The 20,060-nt window shown below is 31.6% G+C and overlaps 3 protein-coding genes across 4 annotated transcripts; all 3 read right to left on the bottom strand.

The window, feature by feature from the left end:
• Nucleotides 1-1,225: 1,225 nt before the first annotated feature.
• On the bottom strand, nucleotides 1,226-4,003 carry LOC103492305 (thiamine phosphate phosphatase-like protein). The gene is made up of 4 exons (XM_008452610.3): nucleotides 3,727-4,003; nucleotides 3,396-3,517; nucleotides 2,548-2,746; nucleotides 1,226-1,614 (listed from the first exon to the last, which is right to left on the bottom strand). The coding sequence occupies exons 1-4, from the start codon at nucleotides 3,862-3,864 to the stop codon at nucleotides 1,360-1,362; spliced, it is 714 nt and encodes a 237-aa protein (XP_008450832.1). The 5' UTR covers nucleotides 3,865-4,003; the 3' UTR covers nucleotides 1,226-1,359.
• A 2,658-nt stretch (nucleotides 4,004-6,661) lies between these two features.
• On the bottom strand, nucleotides 6,662-10,609 carry LOC103492303 (protein NDL1). 2 transcript variants are annotated; one of them, XM_008452609.3, is made up of 11 exons: nucleotides 10,360-10,609; nucleotides 8,755-8,854; nucleotides 8,538-8,635; nucleotides 8,342-8,430; nucleotides 8,194-8,254; nucleotides 8,028-8,114; nucleotides 7,867-7,944; nucleotides 7,709-7,765; nucleotides 7,499-7,554; nucleotides 7,277-7,412; nucleotides 6,662-7,166 (listed from the first exon to the last, which is right to left on the bottom strand). In XM_008452609.3, exons 1-11 carry the CDS (start codon nucleotides 10,417-10,419, stop codon nucleotides 6,954-6,956), a joined length of 1,035 nt encoding a protein of 344 aa, XP_008450831.1. In that variant the 5' UTR covers nucleotides 10,420-10,609; the 3' UTR covers nucleotides 6,662-6,953. The 2 variants fall into 2 exon arrangements, with proteins under 2 accessions (XP_008450831.1, XP_050937283.1); XM_051081326.1 differs by lacking the exon at nucleotides 10,360-10,609 and adding an exon at nucleotides 8,956-9,418.
• A 4,870-nt stretch (nucleotides 10,610-15,479) lies between these two features.
• Nucleotides 15,480-20,035, bottom strand: LOC103492302 (uncharacterized). Its single transcript, XM_008452608.3, has 5 exons — nucleotides 19,166-20,035; nucleotides 17,889-17,941; nucleotides 17,528-17,694; nucleotides 17,281-17,432; nucleotides 15,480-17,194 (listed from the first exon to the last, which is right to left on the bottom strand). The coding sequence occupies exons 1-5, from the start codon at nucleotides 19,968-19,970 to the stop codon at nucleotides 15,945-15,947; spliced, it is 2,427 nt and encodes an 808-aa protein (XP_008450830.2). The 5' UTR covers nucleotides 19,971-20,035; the 3' UTR covers nucleotides 15,480-15,944.
• Nucleotides 20,036-20,060: the final 25 nt, after the last annotated feature.

Raw genomic sequence — 20,060 nt, 5'->3', positions numbered from 1 at the left:
TAGTAATATATCAAGATAGATTACAATAAACTAAAATGGAGATTAGTTCATGATAGACTACTACAAGTGTCTAGATACAGACAATAGTCTATTTTGAACAATCTAATTTATCGCAAATTGTGATATTATACTATTTCAAATATTTGCTTTACTTTATAAATAAATGGTAATAACTAGCAATTCGAGTATAGTTTAAAAGTACTACAAAAAGAGAGTTGTCTTTTTTCTTATTATTAGTAAAATCATAATTTTGGATATCTTATTTTTGTGAATAACTAAATTACACCTTTATCCTCCTTAAAAAAATAAATGCCATAAGTAGGCATTTCAAATACAAGATTATAACCTTCACTTTCAATTAAAGACTACCTTTTCAAATGAAAAAACAAGACAAATATATATATATATATGTATGTAGTACTTTGTTTTATTTAAAAAAAATGTCAAAAGAGAATAATATTAAGTTGGGTTTGCAAATTTCTCTTTTGCTTTGACAGCCAACTTAACTTTATGCTATATGTTATGTTATAAAAAAATGGAAGAAAGAATGGAATCTAAGAGAAGATAGAGAAGGAGAAAGGTACCAAAGAAAAAACATCCTCTTTATTTTAGGAATTTATTCTTATTACTTTTCCATTGTGTCACGTAATTTATAATTAGTCCATAAATTTTTATTGAATATTTTTAAAATTATATTATTTTCAAATATAACAAAATTTCATAAGAAAAATATTAATAGAAAAATATTAATAGACTTCTAAAGTTTTGATACTCAAAAATATTTTCAACAATTTTAATATTTGAAATCATTTTCCTTTAAATTTTGTACAAACTTTAGGATTTTGATTTTATATCTAATATTGGACATAAGATTGCAAGTTTAGTGTCTAATTAGATACAAAATTTAGTTTTTATCACAATTATAATCACAAAAGAATACGGTAAGTTTACACCATGAGAAAGCAATGTATGTTAGGTGATTCATGAAGAGAAATCTATAGCTTTATTGGCAAAGATCCATCGATTTGGTTCGAGCCAAATAAGTCATAAAAAGACTTTGAGAAAGCAATTGCAAATCTCTTTTTCCTATCTGAACGGTTGACCAATGATGAAGGATGAACTGATCAATGAGAATGATCGTGTGTGTAATAGATTTGTTAATTTAGATAAAATGTTTAATATGTTAAGGAACGTATTAGATAAACTCTAAAAGAGAAATAAAATATCAGCAAAATGTAACTAAAAGTTTTCTCCTAGTAAGAAATGGACAGCAAAGATTTTATTCCCATGACAATATGATTGAATATAAGCAACCAAAGAGCAATTTCCGCAAAATTATACTACCTCTGGATTGCAGAATTAATTTTTTTTTATATCCAAAATGTTTAATAAGATCTTCTCCAGTTCTTTCCCATCACTCCATTCATGGATCTTAGCCTTTACAATTGTTTGATTGGAGTTTATGCGATCTGAGAGAGGATAGAGCTTCCTAGGCATCACATGATCTCCTTCTTGAAGCCTTAGAGTTGGACAATAATCACCCCTTCCATCTCCAATGTATATGAATTCGTTTTTTTCGCCTTTCGAAGCTCGGATTTGATCGATTACAAGGCCCTGCAACAGAATCAGCAGTTTGATCTCATTAGTTTACTCAACAAACCCCATGCCCACATATGAAGCACAAGCACAAACATTAATACGACAGAATACGACGATACAACAATTTCTAAAAAGTGAAGAATACATTGATGGTACTATTAAAAATAAATAAATAAACAACAGTTCTAAGATATATAAGTAAATCACACATAAAGAAATGCAATCCACTCAAATACATAAAATATCAAGTTAATAACAATAGAATCAAATACAATACAGACACTGAAAAACAATGTAAAAAGCAACATCATCAATATTGAAATACAATAGTCAATAGAATAGAAAAGGTTGTGGCCCGCCTGTGTCGGATCGTTCAAATAAGAAGAATATTAGATGGAGAAGTAAGAAGATAAATGAAGAACTCCATCAAATTGTTGAAAGTAGATTATATGATTCCACGGTTTGGTTTATTATTTTTATTATTAGTATTAGTATTAATATTTTCTTTTAGTTTTAGGCTAGGTGGACTTTTTAAATAGGTTGCTTAGGTTTAGGTTGTGTTAGTGTAGTTGTGTTGCCTGATGTTTTTAGATAACACTAACCTTGTAATTTAACCGACTTGAAAAGGAACCTAATTTAACATGATAAGTCAAAGCAAAGCAGCAAAAATATGTTCCCAGTATCTCCACAATATGGCATTAAAACTCAAGAAAACAAAAGGAGGTCTTCATCTTTATTATATAAGAAACGCATTGTCCTCCCAGATTCATACATTGCAAGGGTGTAGCATATATCCTATCCTAAAGCTCATACCTTAAAATGGAAAAGCTTATTTTACACAGCAGCTAAAGAACTTTCTTTAATCACCAGAGCCATTAAACTAGAACTTTCAATCATACAGCAATATCTATGAATGCAGGATTAGTGACTGAGTAACCTAACAAATACCTTACACATATTTGATGGGCACAAATTGCAGCCATGAGGAGATGATTCGTCATGATATGGTGAAATTCTAAGCCTTCCTTTCCCATCAACAAAGGTAGGGTTTGTGTTGATAGTGGAAAAGCATCCCAACACACCATGATGTTCTAAGATTGTCTCAATGAAAAACTGATTTGCATCACTAATTATCCTTAAGTCACACCTGAGGTAACATCAATCGCATGTCCTTCCAGTTAGTCATTAAAACACTTCTAAGCAATGTCATAGACAATCTATAAAAGAGTGATTTTGAATTTTTTTTTTTTTCCCTTCAACAACATTCACTAAGAAAAAAATTGAAAGAATATACAAACATGCAAAAAAAAAAAAGTGGGCTCTCTCTATAAAAAGAGACTCCAACTATGCAAAATAGTGCATATAGAATAATTACATAAGGTCTCCGATATTAAATCCTACAAAGAAATGTGAAAGCGAACGAAGGACCAAATCTCCCAACAACCCCTATACACTCCCTTAAACACCCTACAAAACGTATAAGCTTTCACAAGCCAAAAAGAGAAAAAAAAAAAAAAAACAATCCTTCTCCCCAAAAATGTATTGAGGAGGATCTCTTTGATTATAGCACTAGCGACAATGTGACAAGAAAAATCAATCTTCATGGGCACTTGGTTGTATCTTTTAATCATACAAATCATTTCAATGGTATAAAAACTAGATTTATAGTGTAAAACCAAGCATTGAAATGATTAAAAACATGTTCAACAGTGGTTTTTGAAACATGAAAAAACAAAATCACTCTCAAAGATGCCCTTAGACCATCAATTTAATCATAAACAAATACGAAAAGTTACCCAGCATCATGAGCTGATCTAATAGCAGCAATAATTCGTGGATGCAATGCAGCACCTTCCAAACACTTTGCAATATCCCTCATAGTTCTTCCTTGCGATTGGAGCTCCACCATCAAGGTATCCTATCAAAATCAATCCCAGCAATCCATAGCCAAGGTAAATTCAATATAATCAAGACCTTGCTTCAGCACAACTCGAGGATTAAACATACAAAAATCTAGAAATAAAAAACAATTCTTCATTTCCCTAATTCCATCTAAGCCATAGCAATCAATGAATTGAAAATTGAAGTACAGAAACAGTAGAAAAAGTAAAATGCAAATTACAAAACCATGAGAGAGTTCCACGCCAAGGAAGAGTAGAGCTTGTTGAAGAGATTTGTAAGACCCATTTGAGTCACCACCAAATTATCGCTATCCCCATCAATGATCGTCCGATCGAAGTCGAAAACTATCGTAATCCCAGCCATCTCGGCCACCGCAAACGGTCCAGCAACTTAAACCGGATGCGCAGCGATCCAAGTGGCCGTTTCCACCTTCAACTCAGCCGCCGGCGATGAAACCCGACGGCGGCCAACAAATCGGAAAAATAATTGTAGTAAAATTTGAAGCCTTTAAATAATATAATTTCGTTTAATAAAATAATCCATATTAAAGTGAAAATTATAAAATAATTTTAGATTAATTAAACCTAAAAAATCTTTGTGGCTAAAGAAAATTTAGACTAACCATTAAGTTCATACTTCAACTTAGTTAAACATATTTTTATATTTCTCTGTACTTACAATTTAATAAATATTGTTATATACTTCATTATTATTCATAAAATTGTTGTTTAAAAATAAAATGCATTTTTAAATTTACGATGAAAAGACTAATAAATTAAAAAATTTTAAAAAAAATCTACGACAATATGAAGTTACAATAACTACAAATATAACAAAATATCATTGTCTATCAAATATAGATTGCAATAGACTATTATTTGGGTCTATCACCACAAAGATAGTAGTTTATCGATAGATCGTGATACTTCACTGATAAAAAAGTAAAACTTTGATGTATTTGTAAATGGTTTGATTCATTTTACTATTCTTGAAACAAATCGTCTAAAATTGCTTTTAATTTTTTGTTTAAAGTCTATAGTTGAACCAAGTTTAAAAGATTTTGAAAAAAAAAATCCATAACAAACTAGATGAACTAAAATTAAAATTTATAGAAACTGTAATAATAAAAAGATATTTTCAAATATATATATAAAAAAAAGAACAAAACATTCATATTCTATGAATAATAGACTTTCTATCGAGAATATAATCTAAAATTTTTTCATGACCAATTAGAAAAAAACGAACCAACTTTAAAGTAAATAAAATAGTATTTTAATTATTTTTTCTTTTAGGGAAAAAGAGTATTTTAACATTTATTAATATACCATAAATGGTTTTTGCAAATAATAAAGCGAACCATATATTCAATTATCAAATAAAATTGACCAATGAACATAAGACTTTGTCAAACTTTCAAATTCAATTCACCTTTTTAAAAAAGCAATTAAATTTGCACATGCAAATGCAATGAGACTTTCCTCCTTCAACCAACATATTCAATCCCTAACCAACATTTATTTCGTTAACATTACTATATATATGTCAACCTCTCGATATCAATTCAAATATCGAACAAGTACCTACGTGGAGATTAATAACTACAAAGTTTGTTTTGTTCGAATTGTTTTCTTTACCTCCTATTGTTGTATCAATTTAAGTAAACTTTTTTTTATCTTCTTTGTAATGTCAAAGTGAGTTTAGTTCAATGATAATCGGATTTTCTACTTTGTAGTTGTTGTACACAAAATGTGAAATTTTTTAATTACTTAAGTCATATTTGATAATCATTTAAGTCATGTTTGGTAATCATTTTGTTGTTTGCTTTTTGAAAATAAAAAAAATAGCCCAAAACTAAACCAACATAGAACCAAACCGATCAAAAGTCAACCCCCTTTTATTGGACTACTATGACAATAAGCACAAGAATGTGAAAGTAGGCACAAACCACTATACTACAACCATAAATTGTTTAAAATAAAGCATTATTTACTATATATTGTAATATGACATTTCAAAATTAATATTAAAACGACCTCTACGTAATCTGCCACTGCTATCGATGTCTATAAGTATATCAGTAGATATTGATAGACACTTGTACGAATATCTATATTCCTTGATGGATAGAATTTAAAATTTTGTAGATATGTTTAAAAAACTTAGAAACAAACAAAAGTTAAAGTTGATGATAATTGAAAGAACAAGGTTGGATATGATGGAGAATTAGAGATGAGTATGTAAAGAGTCAAATAAATAAATAAATAAGGAAGGGGGAGCGGCGCACATGAATGTTGGTTGTTTTTTTGGTTACACAATTGGTTTATGTTATTAAATAGAAAGCGGGAATCACGCTACATATTTTATGCATACAATTCCTCATTCCGTGAATCCCAGCTAAGCCCCTCTTCAATCATTTTCTCCTTTTCCATCTCATTCCATTCATTTCAATTTCCTCCTCTTTAACTTTCCAAATTTATGCTTTTCGATCAACTCCGTGCAAGAGCGGATAGAAAGAATATGAAATTTTGTTATTTACAGTAATTTTCTGAACTCTACACGATTCCGATGTTTCAAATTGGTTCCTTGGTTTTAAGATTTATACTTCAACCTCGATGCCTTACCGAATATTTCACTTTTTAGTCTTGATTACTTTAATTATAACCAAATTTTAAATATATACATTAACGTTAAAGGTTGGAAAAAGTTAGTTGTGTAAATTCTGCGATTTAAGGATTAAATTAAAGCAAATATCAAGTTTCAAAAGTTAAAATTATAGTATTTATACCTTTGAATGGTAAAGTGGAGGGTGTGGGGTCGAATAATATGATAATACTACTATTGTTTATAGCAGGCAACAGCTCACTTCTACATCATTGATAAACGAGTATATTGGTCAGATTGAAAGTTAGTTGTTAGCAAACAAAAAAAAAAGAAAAACTTAAAAGCTAATCAGAACTCAAATCTTCAAGGTAAATTTGTAATATTTAGAAACGTAGATACTAATTGAAACCAAACTCATAAGTTAGAACTTCAGAACTAAGAGTATAATATTTTGAAACTTGAGAACCAACAAAAATGTATTTCTTCCCCGAACAGCAGTGAAAGTACCATATTTAGAATAAGCATCAGCAGGAGCAGCAGGCAGAACTCAATATCATGGATAAATATTTAATATATTTGGTCAGATTGAAGAATATACGAATCCACAGAGTTCAAGAATATGATCTGTTTTATGTCTGATGACTACAAAAGAATGAATGTGTATCTCCCTATAGTTATTTACCCATCATTGTGAATACCCTTTTTTTTTCTCTCTCCCTATCTACAACACAAACGCCCCTTTCAACAAATCAAAAATCTGGAAAAGAAAAAACTTACAGACAGTTTTGAATCACAAGCAAACCATAGCCTCCTCTCTTCTTTTCCAATTCTACATGTCCTTACGACGTTTAAGAAATGCGCGTTTTTATTGGTTTTAGCTTTAATCCCATGCTTTCTGGAGAAAGAAGCTCTGGAGAGATACAAGATGGACTTAGTGGACTCCGTGGACTATCACTGAACTGGCATGGCCTATATAATCCGTACCCCATGAAGAAGTACTCCATCGGTATCAACATTGCGTGTGGCTGCTCTTCGGTTACCATCGATCCACAAGCTTGGACCTGTGTGAACCAACCGTTGAGTTAATTAGTTAACAAAGTCTACACAATTGCTTCTGCATTGCACTCATTCCGTGCTGAAAGGAAGGTTTTTATTCTTTTGATCGTCATACCTCAACCAAGGCACTATATCTTCTATCCAATTTTGATATCATATGGAGTGCTTCAGAATGGAAAGGCGAGCTATCCCCGACGAAAATGAGAGTACGACACCGGAGCCTTTTTAACCCTTCGGTAATGTCTGGTCTTCTGCAAAAGGGGAATAAATGTTGCAAATTTAACATATATGTCCGACAAGGGGAAAAAGAATAGTTTAGATGGGAAAAGCATTTTACCTATTAATTGCTTGGAGGAACCTCAAAACATTGTTGCTCTGTCTCTCATCTAGTAACTGACACAGCAAATAAACCATCTTTATCAAACCAAACGCAAAATTTGAAGAACCAACAACAAGAAGTTTGCCCAACAGAATGAAACATGACAGACAAACTAGTTTTAGACGATATGAAACTCTCGGAGCTGAATGATCGACAAAAAGAACATACTTTTCTACATGCTTGAACTATATCAGACTCTGCAACTTCGGCACTACCACGGACCTCCTGTTGCACGTAATAACAATCTCATGAACCCAGTCAACAACAAGAATATAAAAGACGAACACAGAAAAAAGAAATATCTCAAAGAATGGAAACTATATTACCTTGCTGAAATACCGCTGAAGCAAGCACTCTTTCAACAAACCGCACATGCCATAGAAGTACAACAAGTTCGACATTACCTGCAATTTACAAGGGATATGTGATATATAAAATGTATCAAAACTTCAGTGTATTTGAGGGTAAGAAATGATGAAAAGACTACCTTATTATAGAACCACTCGGACCAAGAGGGCGACTTGCATAAGGGGGATATAAGAATTAAACCAAGAACTCGCTCTCTATACTTCAACTGTAAAATAATAAATTGGTCAGACCAAGAAAAACTTTGATTTCATGATACGATGAATTTTATGATACGAAGAACGTACAGCAAAAAGACTAAGAATGTAAGCGCCAGCTGTCACCCCCATGCACATAACTGCACCGAGTCTGTAATAGAAATATCCCAGTGTTAAGTCAGCTACATAATCTTTTATCTCATATTCAATAGCGGAGGAGAGGGACAAGTGTAATTACCCAAAAAAGTTGAGAACCTCAAGGATTTGATCTGCTAAATCATCGGCAGAGGGTGAAGGATCATCCTCACAAATCTCACCAGCTCCTAACTGCAAGAACTCTTGGTAAAGTTCCAAAAAGGAAATTATGTGAATATAGTATTCAGGAGAAGCCCAAAGTTATCCATGACACAAATTTACTCAACAATAATATAGACCTCATGTCCAGGAGGGCTGATATGGTAGATGCAAAAGTTATGAAGTAGCAACGAAGCTGCTTCTGGGAAAAAGAATAATCCTTGAAAACATGACATATCTGCAAGAACTCAGGGCAAAGGCACCACTTAAAATTTATCTCACATAATATAACAAGAAACCAAATATATAAAATATCACCATCAAAATCACAACATAAATATAACACAAAGCACTTACGATTTAGAGCCAAATCAGGATAAGTAATAAGTGGCGGCTTATCTTGGTCTCCACAGACTATTACAGACACAGAACCCCGGCCAGTTTGTACATGATGCTCCTGAGAATAACATGAGTGGCATGTATTAAGTCAGTAAGATGATGTGAAAAGTAATGGGGGAAATGAAAGCATTCAAATCAAGAAGAACATCGATACGAAACATTCTCATAGTTGTCCATTGTTCTAATCACATATTATTTCCATATGATCTATGGATGAGTAAAAAGGAAGCTTGTGAGGAAAGAATAATGTTCAACTAGCCAACATTTCCAGCCAAGTATATCTGTAAAGAACAGTCCAAGTGCCCTTCCTTTCAAGATGCCCAAGCTAACTTATCCCTTCAACTTAGTATAAACTTTATAAAAGTAGTGCGCATAACAAATTTATGGCTCAGCATTTAAATTATCAATAGCTTAAAAAAATTATGACAACAGCCAAGATAAACAAGCAACTACCCCTGTCAACACAAATAAAGTTCCATTACAAAAAGAAGAAAAGAAGCAGAAAAGTGAGCAAAGGTATGGTTTATTCAGTAGACTACAATTTGCTTTCATCGACGAGCAGTACCACAATCACAAGGGATAAATATAACAACAAATAAAATAAAAAACCATAGAATAAGAAAAAGGTCAAAAAGTAGAAACAATCTTAATCTACAAAAGAAATTTAAAAATAAAATACCACCATAGCAAGAATAAGAAGGAAAGAAAATGGAAAATATATCTAACAAACAACAACGTCTACATAAGCCATTGATAATTGGAAAGTTCAAACGAACAATCAATAAAAACAATTAAAGATCATTAAAAAGCACAAACAAAAGATAAACAAGATGTCTTCAATCCGTTGTAACCATCATTAAAAGCTCGACCAGGTGAAAACCCTTGATCAAAAGAGGTAAAGAAAAATTGAATACGAAATTGAACATAATAAAACCTAAAAAGAGAACGTAACAATTAGGATCAGAAAAAAAAAAAAAAAAAAAAGACCCCAAAAGCCGGAAATAGGAAATGCACAAAGCCCATCGTTATCACATCTTGCATTTAAAAACAAAGCAGGGATAAAACACCAATCCCTGAATCAAGAAAGTAACCTCAAAACCAAACCCATTAAGTAGTTAATTAATGAATTTTTGGGAAAAAAGGTTTGAACTTAATTATTAACAACTTCCAAAAAATTGGAAAATTCTTAGTCAATCAAGCCAAAGAAATGAACCAGATCGGAATAGGAAATAGAAACACAAAGAGTGGAAAAAGTTATAATCCCCCAAATAATTTCCTACTTTTTTTTTCTTCTTCACATCCAAACAAACCTATAAAATGCCATAAGACATTTCACCAATAATGAGAATCCCCAACCCCACAACACAACCAAAAAAAAAAAAAAAAAAACAGGATACTTTCTCAATCAAATCAGCAACAACAAAAGAAAAACCAACCAACAAAAAAGAAAAAGAAACCCCCGATTCAACTACACCATAAACAAATGCATAAAAGAAAAACCCAGATGACGAAATGGAAGAAATTAATTAAAATTTAGAGCAAAAAAAAAAGAAAGAAAGAAACCTTGCCACCGAGATAGATCTTCTCCATATCGACGGAAACAGAGTCATTAGAATCTGCCATGGCCGTAGCTCTATGTCCGTTGAATAGCGCTACCACCAAAACAGCCGGTCGCCGTCGCACACGGAGGAGGTTCTCTCTTATGCTTTTACTCTCTTCTCTCGTATTCCAGAATTATAGGCTTTGGCTTCGTTGGCTTATATACAAAGCGATTCTTTCTCTTTCTCTCTGTCTGTTTTTAATAATAAAACTCTTTTTTCTTTCTGTTTTTTTCTTTTTCTCTCTCTCTTTTATCTTTTTATTATTATTATTATATTTTTCCAACGGGTAAAAGTTAACCTACGGTTAATGTCCACCGACGGTCGTAGACCTTTCGCACCAACTGAAATTAACCCGTTAACCGTAGTCAAAATTTTGCCACCTCAGCTTTGTAAAAAACCCAAACGGATAAAATGCTTCAACTTCCCTTCAAACGACGTCATTTTGATGCCGTCGAAACGGCAGGTATTAGTAATTGAAACGACAGTAAACATTTTTTTTTACTGTGTTTGGATGAAGATGATGATAGGTTAAATTTATATATATGTTTAAAGACTATTGGATAATATAAGATTAGGAAAAAGAAAGATTGGATGTCACAAAAATTATTGAAATTTTCAAATGTTTTGTTAACTAGTCATCCAGACTTAATTAATCAACCCATAAACAATATCATTTTAAAAATACTAAAAGTAACCCTAAATATAACCACTAGATTAAAAAAACGAGAGAAATTGTAAAAGAAAATATAATATTTGACAAAATATTTACATTTTATAAAAAAATCAAGTGTAATAAATTTTTTTTTTAATGGTTTTGTTCTTTTGAATGTAAATAGTTTGTCCATTTATTTTATTTTTAAAAAAACCTTTAAATTATTATTATGTATGAAAAGAGTTATTGACAGATCACAAAAGTCTAGTAGTGATAAAAATCTACTGCGGGTGGATTTTGATAAAATTGTAATTTTTTTAAAAAAATGTTGCTATACACTCGATTATTATCCCTATTAATTAATAATTACTTAAATTAAAAGGACATTTTTAAATATAGTAAAATAAATTGAAATATTTACAAGCAAAATTTTGGATTATATCAATTGAAAGGACATTGCAATGAAAGACACTGATAGACTAAATGTCTATCAATATGACTGATAGAAACATATAAATGTTTATCATTGATAGAATATAAAATTTTGCTATATTTTATCAAATTTATCAATTTTTTTTTACAATTTTCCTAAATTAAAAGGATGAAAAAGCAAAGGTAAAAATGTATTCTTGTAATCCATTTTAATTGTAATTAACTAGTGTATACTTTATTTAATCAATAATTGAATATAAAATATGTGAAATGAATCGTAAACGTTGAAACGTGATTTTTTAACGTGAAACGTATATTATAGAACAAATATAATTTTTATTAATTTTAAAATATAGACTTAAAGTTAAAAAGTAATAAAAGAGATAGAAATGAAGTCATATATTTTTATTTATAATTTTAAATGTTCTTAAAGAAAAAGGAAGTACGATAACGAGTACATTTCTTGAAAGATGAATTTAAGATGATATGTACGAGAAAATGTGATTGAAGTATAGCCAAATATAAGAAAGGTACATTTGTGAGAAAATTTAAGGGTAAATGGAGGAATTAAAAATTCTCTTTCGTCCCTTTTAATACAACGGAGATAAAGAAAAATATACGTGTTATTACAAATAAATATATCATTTAACGATAAGATATACTTTTGGATTTTATCGTATCATTATTATGTTATTGAATCATTAGTGAATGAATATAAGAAAATTAATGTAGGAGTATAAGTCACCCACCTCCATGATACACAAAAAAAAAAATATCACCTAACTTATAATTTAAATACATGGTTAATAATCGATGCCAAGATAATTCAAAAGTCGTGCAAGAATAAGGGTTTGATCTATGTTTTTTTTTTCCAAGAAAGAGCTCGTAATACTAAAATAAGTTATTATATTATATGTATTGAATTAAATGTATAAATCACTACAAAAGATTATTTGAGGTTTTCTTTTCTAGTTCAATTTTAAGAATGACTTTTTCTATTGTTCGTATCTATGTACATAGTTTTCTTGCTTTGAACTTTGAAGAGAGACCCATCAAAATAGAATGATCAACAACAAGTAGAGTCATGAAAAGCATTGTAGAAAGGGGGAGTTTGTTATTTTGATCACTAAGTTATAAATAATCCTTCAACAACAAAATAGTTGTTACCTCTCATTTTCTCAAGGCACGTCCCAGACAAACGATTCATTTCAATAGGCCCAAACGCTTTATTTAAAGAAAAATCCCTGAGCCCCAAACACCCAATTAATTATTAATAGATCTATAAAACAGTTTTAACTTCTTTTTAATTTAGTAAAAAAAATTTGGTAAAAATGAAGCATGAACCAAGGTCTAAAGAAAGTTAAAAGACTAATTTACTATTAGGCCTCGAATCAAAGAGACCTACACTAAATCTGTCGGTGCTTCCGACTAGAGGTGATCATTGTTTGGTCGAAGTCGATTTTTTTTTACAAAACCGATCTAGTAAAGTATCAAACCGACTTTGACATCAATGAGTAAAGGTCAGTCGGTCGATTTTTTGTCAGGCCAGTCAAGCCAGTTTAAACAATTCAAAATAATTTTTAGAAATTCTCAAATTGAAACTTCCTGAAATCGATCTTTCTCGTTTTCCGACCGATCGACTTTGGTTTGGTTAATCAATTCAATTTTCAATTTATCATACTCACTCCTACCTTCCGACCATCCTATTCATTCTAAAGCACCAAACACCTGTTATTTATTGACAAATCTATAAATTAATTTAACTTTTTTTCAAAAAAAGAAAAAAGAAAAAAGAAAAATGAGTACATAAAAATTGTAGAAAAAAAGGAGGAAATGAAATGATGAGGTGGGAGGTGGGGGCGAACAAAATGTGTGTTGACTAAAAGGTGATTGGTGTCATAGTGATGCATACACCTGGCATTGGATGCTCTTTTTGTGGGATCCACGTGGACCATTCCACTACCCCTTGTGATGTAGCTACTGATTGATTACGTGTACAAACCAAGTCCTTCCAACTTTTTATATATATATATATATATAAACAAAATAGAAAGAAAAATAAGAAAAAAAATGAGAGATTGCTTGCCTTTCATCAGACTCAATTATTAATCATACCCATTTTAATCATGTTTTTTTAATATTAATTTCACTCACATTTTTACATTTGGCTGTTTCCTACTCCTTCTCTCACATTCCTTCACCAACCTCAATAAAAACCACATATATATATATATATAACAATCCTAAATGTGTAATTGAGTTAGTTTATAAGCCCAAGTTTACGGATTAATTGACCAATGAATTTACTTTTGATTGTGTTTATTTAAAATTATGAATTTTGTCAAATTTATTGATATATTTATTTATGAGACCAAATCATAACGTTAAGGTGATATTAGACGTTGTCTAAATTTATAGATTTTTTTTATGAATTTAAATGTGGGTGTCGTGTATTATTACGGACTTAGAACACAAGTAAACAACATCAAACTTAATGACAGTGAGCCCATATTTTAATTTATTAATTAGAAATTCAACAAAATTAAATAAGAAAAATAAAGAAATAAGTATGGAGTAACTTAAAACCTTCTTCTAAAAAAACAATACCTTTTAAAAGCTATTTACATGCAAAATAAACTTTTAAAAATTTTAAAAGCTTATTTTAAATAACATTTCTCGAATGAGTTGATTCTTTTAGTCGATTTGGATAAAAATTAATTTTTATAAAATAATTTTACAAGAGAATCAAAGTTTTAATCTCATTAAATAAAGATACATGTGAATTAAGTTCACGTGGTTGAACGATGAATCCATAAAATAAATAAAAAAAAGGTACATATTATGAAAGTTTTTAATTTTGCAATCAAGTCAATAATTATAATTTTATTGACCATATTTTTTTATTTAATATAAAAGAGGGAAACTTCCAATTAGGAAAAGAATATTATAAGATATGAAATTATTTGACTCAACAACGTGATTTATGGTTATAAAATAAATTAAAAAAATATATAAAAAGAAAACTTAGAAGGAAAAATGAAAATAAAGAATGTGATGTGAAAGAGATATTGCTACCACCATAGTCCGTGACTCATAACTTATTAATTTGTAGGAGAGATGGGTCGAATTTGTGAATTTGAAAAGTTGAATTCGGTTACTATGATCTTAACCCAATTGAAATATCAAATTTTGTTATATTTTGTAAAAAGTCGGATAATTTTGCTATATTTAAAAATATCGTTATACGAATATATTTTCACAATTTATAAAGGAAAAGTTGATAATGCTTTTTTTTTTCTTTTAGAAAGAATAAAAAAGAAACTAAATGGTTTCGATTAATTTTGAAGATTTATGGTAAGGTTTTGATAATTTTAAATGGAAAAAGATTAGAGTACATAAAGATTAGAATAGAATGATATTTTATGTATAATAATTGAAGTTGCTTAAGAACTAATTTCAAGCTCTTGGATTAGGGTGTTTGAATAAAAGTTGGTTGTTTTATTGAAAGGTAAATTTAACAAAAGAAAACATTGGAGTTCTAGTCCCTATTATTGAAAAGTAAATTTAACAAAAGAAATCGTTGAAAATAAATATTTCCATAATTATATGATATTGTCCACTTTGAATATATATTATTATAGCTTTGCTTTTGCCTCATACCAATAAAGGTATTACTTTCACTTGTATACTCAAAATCATCTTCTTATATAGGACCTTGGTAAATTAAAATCCTCATTATAGATGAGATGCTCATGAGTTAGATCGAGTAATATTAGGTTAATTCAATTTTTTGAACAACACTATTTTTATATATAAAAATTGCCATAAATAACCTCAAAATATTTTTATCTTTCACAGTTAACACAATTAAACTATTCTAAAAGTTATTTGTGACATTTTCTCTCTACATTATCCATAATTTTAAAAGTTATGTGTATATATTCAAAACTATCATTTGATTAAAAAAATCAATAAAAATTTAGATGAAAAAGGAAATATTTGAGTACAATGTCTTGCAAAACTTTGTTAGGTGAAAGGTCTAAGAGTAAAATTTGCAATTGGAGAGAGTATTTTTGTAATGTTTAAATTTGAAAAATCTCTTATAAGAGAATTACTCAAATAAAGGTAAGAAAATACATTTATATCAAATACTTAGTTAAAGATCTGATTCATCTTCATGAAACCAAGCAGCAGCATCACAATGACCCAAAATGTCTTTCCACCATATTCCTTTCCTTGATTAAATCGTGAATCATTCTACATTTGCAATCCTTGGTTGAACTGTTGCAAAGTGCCGAGTTCAAAATCAACTGTTTTCGGAGTCGTATTGAGTTTCGAGTATGACTTGCCTTGACTTGACTAGCTACTCCAGCAAGATCTTCAACAAAAGAACAGGGAGAAAACAAACTGAATCTGAAGTGGTTTTGTTGCAACCAAATACCAACCTTTCTTGTTGAATCACATTACTCTTTCATGTCAGAATCTTCGTACGAGAGTGGATTATGAACTTCCCCCTTGCTGTCTGTGCCATTCTTCTCAACAGCTGACTTCAGCTGAGTAGCAGCATCAGCGTTCGGAACCAGATCATCCTTAACAACTTTAATCTTTTTATTCTTTCTTTTTGCTTTTCTACTTAGCTTCTTTACCGAACTGTTTTCAGTCGTTGACATTGTAAGAGCCACAGAAACCAGAGCTGCATTTACAGATTCATCCATTGTCGTGTCCTTGCCGTCTGTATCATTACTCTCAACAGCTGACTTCAACTGAGTAGCATCAATGTTCAGAACCAGACCGTCCTGAACAAGTTTAATCCTTTTATTCCTTTTTTTTGCTTTTCTACTTAGCTTCTTTACCGAACTATTTTCAGTCGTTGACATTGTACAAGCCACAGAAACGGGAGCTGCATTTACCGATTCATCCATTGCTGTGTCCTCCTTGCTGTCTGTATCATTATTCTCAACAGCTGACTTCAACTGAGTAGCATCAGCGTTCGGAACCAGATCGTCCTTAACAAATTTAATCGTTTTATTCTTTTTTTTTGCTTTTCTACTTCGCTTCTTTACCGAACTATTTTCAGTCGTTGACATTGTACAATCCACAGAAACGAGAGCTGCATTTACCGATTCATCCATTGTCGTGTCCTCCTTGACGTCCGTATCGTTATTCTCAACAGCTGACTTCAACTGAGTAGCATCAGCGTTCGGAACCAGACCGTCCTGAACAATTTTAATCCTTTTATTCTTTTTTTTTGCTTTTTTACTTCGCTTCTTTGCCGAACTATTTTCAGTCGTTGACATTGTAGGAGCCACAGAAACGAGAGCTGCATTTACCGATTCATCCATTGTCGTGTCCTCCTTGCCATTTGTATCATTATTCTCAACAGCTGACTTCAACTGACTAGTATCAGCGTTCTTCTTTTTATTCCTTTTTTTTGCTTTTCTACTTCGCTTCTTTACTGAACTATTTTCAGTTGTTGACATTGTATGAGCCACAGAAACGAGAGCTGCATTTACCGATTTATCCATTGTCTTGTCCTCCTCCCTTCCATTTTCATTTTCCCCTTGCTTATCGATGTAAAACAAAAGATCATCGTCTACTTTATCTCCCTCAAATAAGACTGATTTGGAAGTATCAAGAACTATTTTGGCTCGATGATTGGAAATGGTATTGTCAAATACTCTTACACCTTGATCTTCAGCCTTGAGAAGCCACTCTGGAAGAAAATGAACAGAAAATTAGATTCTCGACTATACCATTAATGCATATACTGCAACGTAAAAATTAACGTCAACAACGTACCAAGAAATACTTTAGGTGACGACCCGTTGAGGTGATTTAGATTCTCATTGCTAGGCATTTGGCTTTTGACCCATCTAATAATTTGTGAAGAAACAAGAGAACTTGAGAAGGCATTTAGATATGAGATGGCTCTGTTCTGATCTCCATGCTTCCTAAGTATTTATACAACAGAGAACCAATAAGACTTCAGAGGAAGGTACGGTAAAAGTTCGATTGAAGTTCCTGGAATGTTCAATTCTTCACATACCTGTAAAACTCTGTGGCCTCATAAGTAAGAATCAATCTCTTAACAGCAAGAAACGCTGTATGCTCAGCAGGTAAGTTTATGGCTTTCTCAGGTTTCAAAAATGAATAATCAACCAATATAAGAGCATCAGATAGAACCTTCCTTAACAAAGCTTCATCATCAGTACTCTGCAAAAAGGTTTATAATAACATCAAATGATTTTGGAACCATAATAACGGTTGATCAAATCCAAGGACGAAGTGCATGTACATAATATACGTTAGAACAAACAGATTAAATAGAATACAGAAACTCTTGAACATAATTATTCTAAGGAAGACACACCCATACATCCAAATAAGCTCATAAAAGCAAAACTTACCAAAAGAGACGTCACAGGTAAAGTTGCCTCCAGGAGGAGTCTTACAAGAGTTTCTGTTGATACAATGATAGACCAAGATGTGAGCGTGAGCACGTGTAACAAAGTTCCAAACTTAAAAACTAGATGCTATGAATCAAACATATACTAGAACATGCAGCGACGTTTGTGCAATGGTCGATCAGTGTTCTAATGAGTGTTCTTAGGTTCAACCTAAGGCAAGCCACCCCCGATGACGCTTGAATATAACCTTTTCTTCAACGTTCTTTAGAGGGAAAATTTCGTCCCAAGTTTTGAAAAATAAATGTGTTTGGTCGCTGATGTTTCAAATTGGTCATTTAGTCGCTGAATTTTCAAAAATAAGCTTAAAAAGTCTCTAGTAAAAAAACCATTATTTATTTTTTAAAATGACTAGATGGTTGACGTGCAAGACGACATGGAAAAAAATTATATCTTTAATCATTCCCTCCCCTCTCTAATTCCTCTCCTCTTTGTCTCTCATCTCCTCTTCTCTCTCTTGTTATCTCACCTCCTCCATCCTCTATCTCATTTTCAACCAAATGCAACTTGGACAGTAGCAAAACGAAGATTTTAATGATTTTTTAGAAGAGTGACTTTTAAACATATAATTGAAAACTTTGAGACTAAAATGACCAATTTACCAATTTAAAATGAAGGTCAAATGCATCTATTCTTCAAGACTCAAAAACCAAAATGCCAATTTTCCCTCTTCATATAAAATGTAAAAAAGAAGCCTATTGTATAGAGGCCTATATCTCTACACCATTTTTTTAAAGAAAGATATCCAAAGTAAGCATAGACAACTGAGATACAATGTGTTAGCTACCAAGAGCTACATAGTTCCCCCACACCTATAGTACTAAAAAACATCTCAAACAAACTTTCTCATTTATCTCATTCCTCATTATAATATTTCCCCCCACCCCCAATCAGGTACTACACTGTAAAGAGTCTTGCTTTTCTTCATGCTTCGCACTTAATCCCAGTAGTATTGGGCTTAACCATGCTTCTAAATCTAGCTAGTCGAAGAAGTGTGCAATTCTTCAACATCTTATTTAATAAATGCCGTGGAGAACAACATAAAATATAACAAGAGTTATAACAAACCAGCTGGAAGCATATAAGCAGTTATCACTTCCAACATCAGCAAGATAAATAGATATATCATGGAAAGCATAGAGAACATAATATAATCTAATAAATACTGAAACGCCATACAAAATCAAACCAATACTGAGAAGGGACTTCGAATCACTAACCAAAGAAGTAGAAATTCCTAATCCGAGTTATTGATCCAACAGTCCAATTTCTTAGATCTTCCTCCAAAGCTTGCCTCGAGTGTCCACAGTTAAAATCCAAGCACAGTTTCACCAGAAATGTCTCAGCGATTACAACTCCAGCCAAGCGACGAACATCACACTCGCCCGAACTAAACTCCTCACGAACCTCACTGCACACGAGCGGTAAGAACTGATCCAATCCCTCATTTGGGTGTGTCCAGATACTAATTAAATCCACAAATGGAGTAATGAAATTGAAGTCCAGAGATTTATCATTCTTGTTCGAATCCTCACATGAACTCAGATTCGTAAGACCAAGAATTGCTTCAACCAAAGACTTAACCTCTCTCATTGCTTTCTTTTCCCTTTTCGAGTTCAAATCCTTTCCACGCATGTCGATAACCAATTTGTACACTTCGGAAACCACAGGAGAAAGCAACGTAATGGTCTTCGAAGAACCACAAGGAGCCGAACAAGAACATACCAACTGAAACAAGACTTTCATGGCTGCCACTCGTTCCAAAAAGTCGCCTTTAGGATTGAAACTACTACGAAACGTTAATGCGGAGTAAAACCAAATCGATTCTAATGGTGGGTCAGCTCTAGCTTGAATCAATTTGTAGAATCCTTCCGTAAATCGAGAAAAAACAACATTTCCTTTGCGAATTTCAGCTAAGACATTCTGTATTGATTGCTCAAGAGTAAACTCGTAATTTTCTCCGAGAAAAGGATTTTTCTTTAAAGGGTTGATAGATTCCATCGATTCAACAAGACCCAAAGCCATGAAACAAGTTGAAACTTACGAAATTTGAAAATCGATTACAATGGAGAAAGAAGTGGAAGATGAAGACGGCGAAAGCTTTTCTAGGGTTTT

The sequence above is a fragment of the Cucumis melo genome, chromosome 2, assembly GCF_025177605.1.
Source record: "Cucumis melo cultivar AY chromosome 2, USDA_Cmelo_AY_1.0, whole genome shotgun sequence".
Taxonomy (NCBI): domain Eukaryota; kingdom Viridiplantae; phylum Streptophyta; class Magnoliopsida; order Cucurbitales; family Cucurbitaceae; genus Cucumis; species Cucumis melo.
The sequence above is the reverse complement of the archived record's forward strand: the minus strand, read 5'-3'. Positions and strand labels throughout refer to the sequence as shown.

What these genes read in the sequence shown, in the direction of transcription:
- LOC103492305 (XM_008452610.3), bottom strand. Translation starts at nt 3,864, where the DNA reads ATGGCTGGGATTACGATAGTTTTCGACTTCGATCGGACGATCATTGAT. An exon ending in TGGCGTGGAACTCTCTCATG is followed by an intron (nt 3,518 to 3,726) that starts GTTTTGTAATTT and finishes TGATTTTGATAG; the next exon opens with GATACCTTGATGGTGGAGCT. An exon ending in AGATCAGCTCATGATGCTGG is followed by an intron (nt 2,747 to 3,395) that starts GTAACTTTTCGT and finishes ATGTTACCTCAG; the next exon opens with GTGTGACTTAAGGATAATTA.
- LOC103492303 (XM_008452609.3), bottom strand. Translation starts at nt 10,419, where the DNA reads ATGGCAGATTCTAATGACTCTGTTTCCGTCGATATGGAGAAGATCTAT. An exon ending in AGATCTATCTCGGTGGCAAG is followed by an intron (nt 8,855 to 10,359) that starts GTTTCTTTCTTT and finishes TGTTATTCTCAG; the next exon opens with GAGCATCATGTACAAACTGG. An exon ending in GAGGTTCTCAACTTTTTTGG is followed by an intron (nt 8,255 to 8,341) that starts GTAATTACACTT and finishes TTTCTATTACAG; the next exon opens with ACTCGGTGCAGTTATGTGCA.
- LOC103492302 (XM_008452608.3), bottom strand. Translation starts at nt 19,970, where the DNA reads ATGGCTTTGGGTCTTGTTGAATCGATGGAATCTATCAACCCTTTAAAG. An exon ending in TACCTGTGACGTCTCTTTTG is followed by an intron (nt 17,695 to 17,888) that starts GTAAGTTTTGCT and finishes ACCTTTTTGCAG; the next exon opens with AGTACTGATGATGAAGCTTT. An exon ending in GTCACCTAAAGTATTTCTTG is followed by an intron (nt 17,195 to 17,280) that starts GTACGTTGTTGA and finishes ATTTTCTTCCAG; the next exon opens with AGTGGCTTCTCAAGGCTGAA.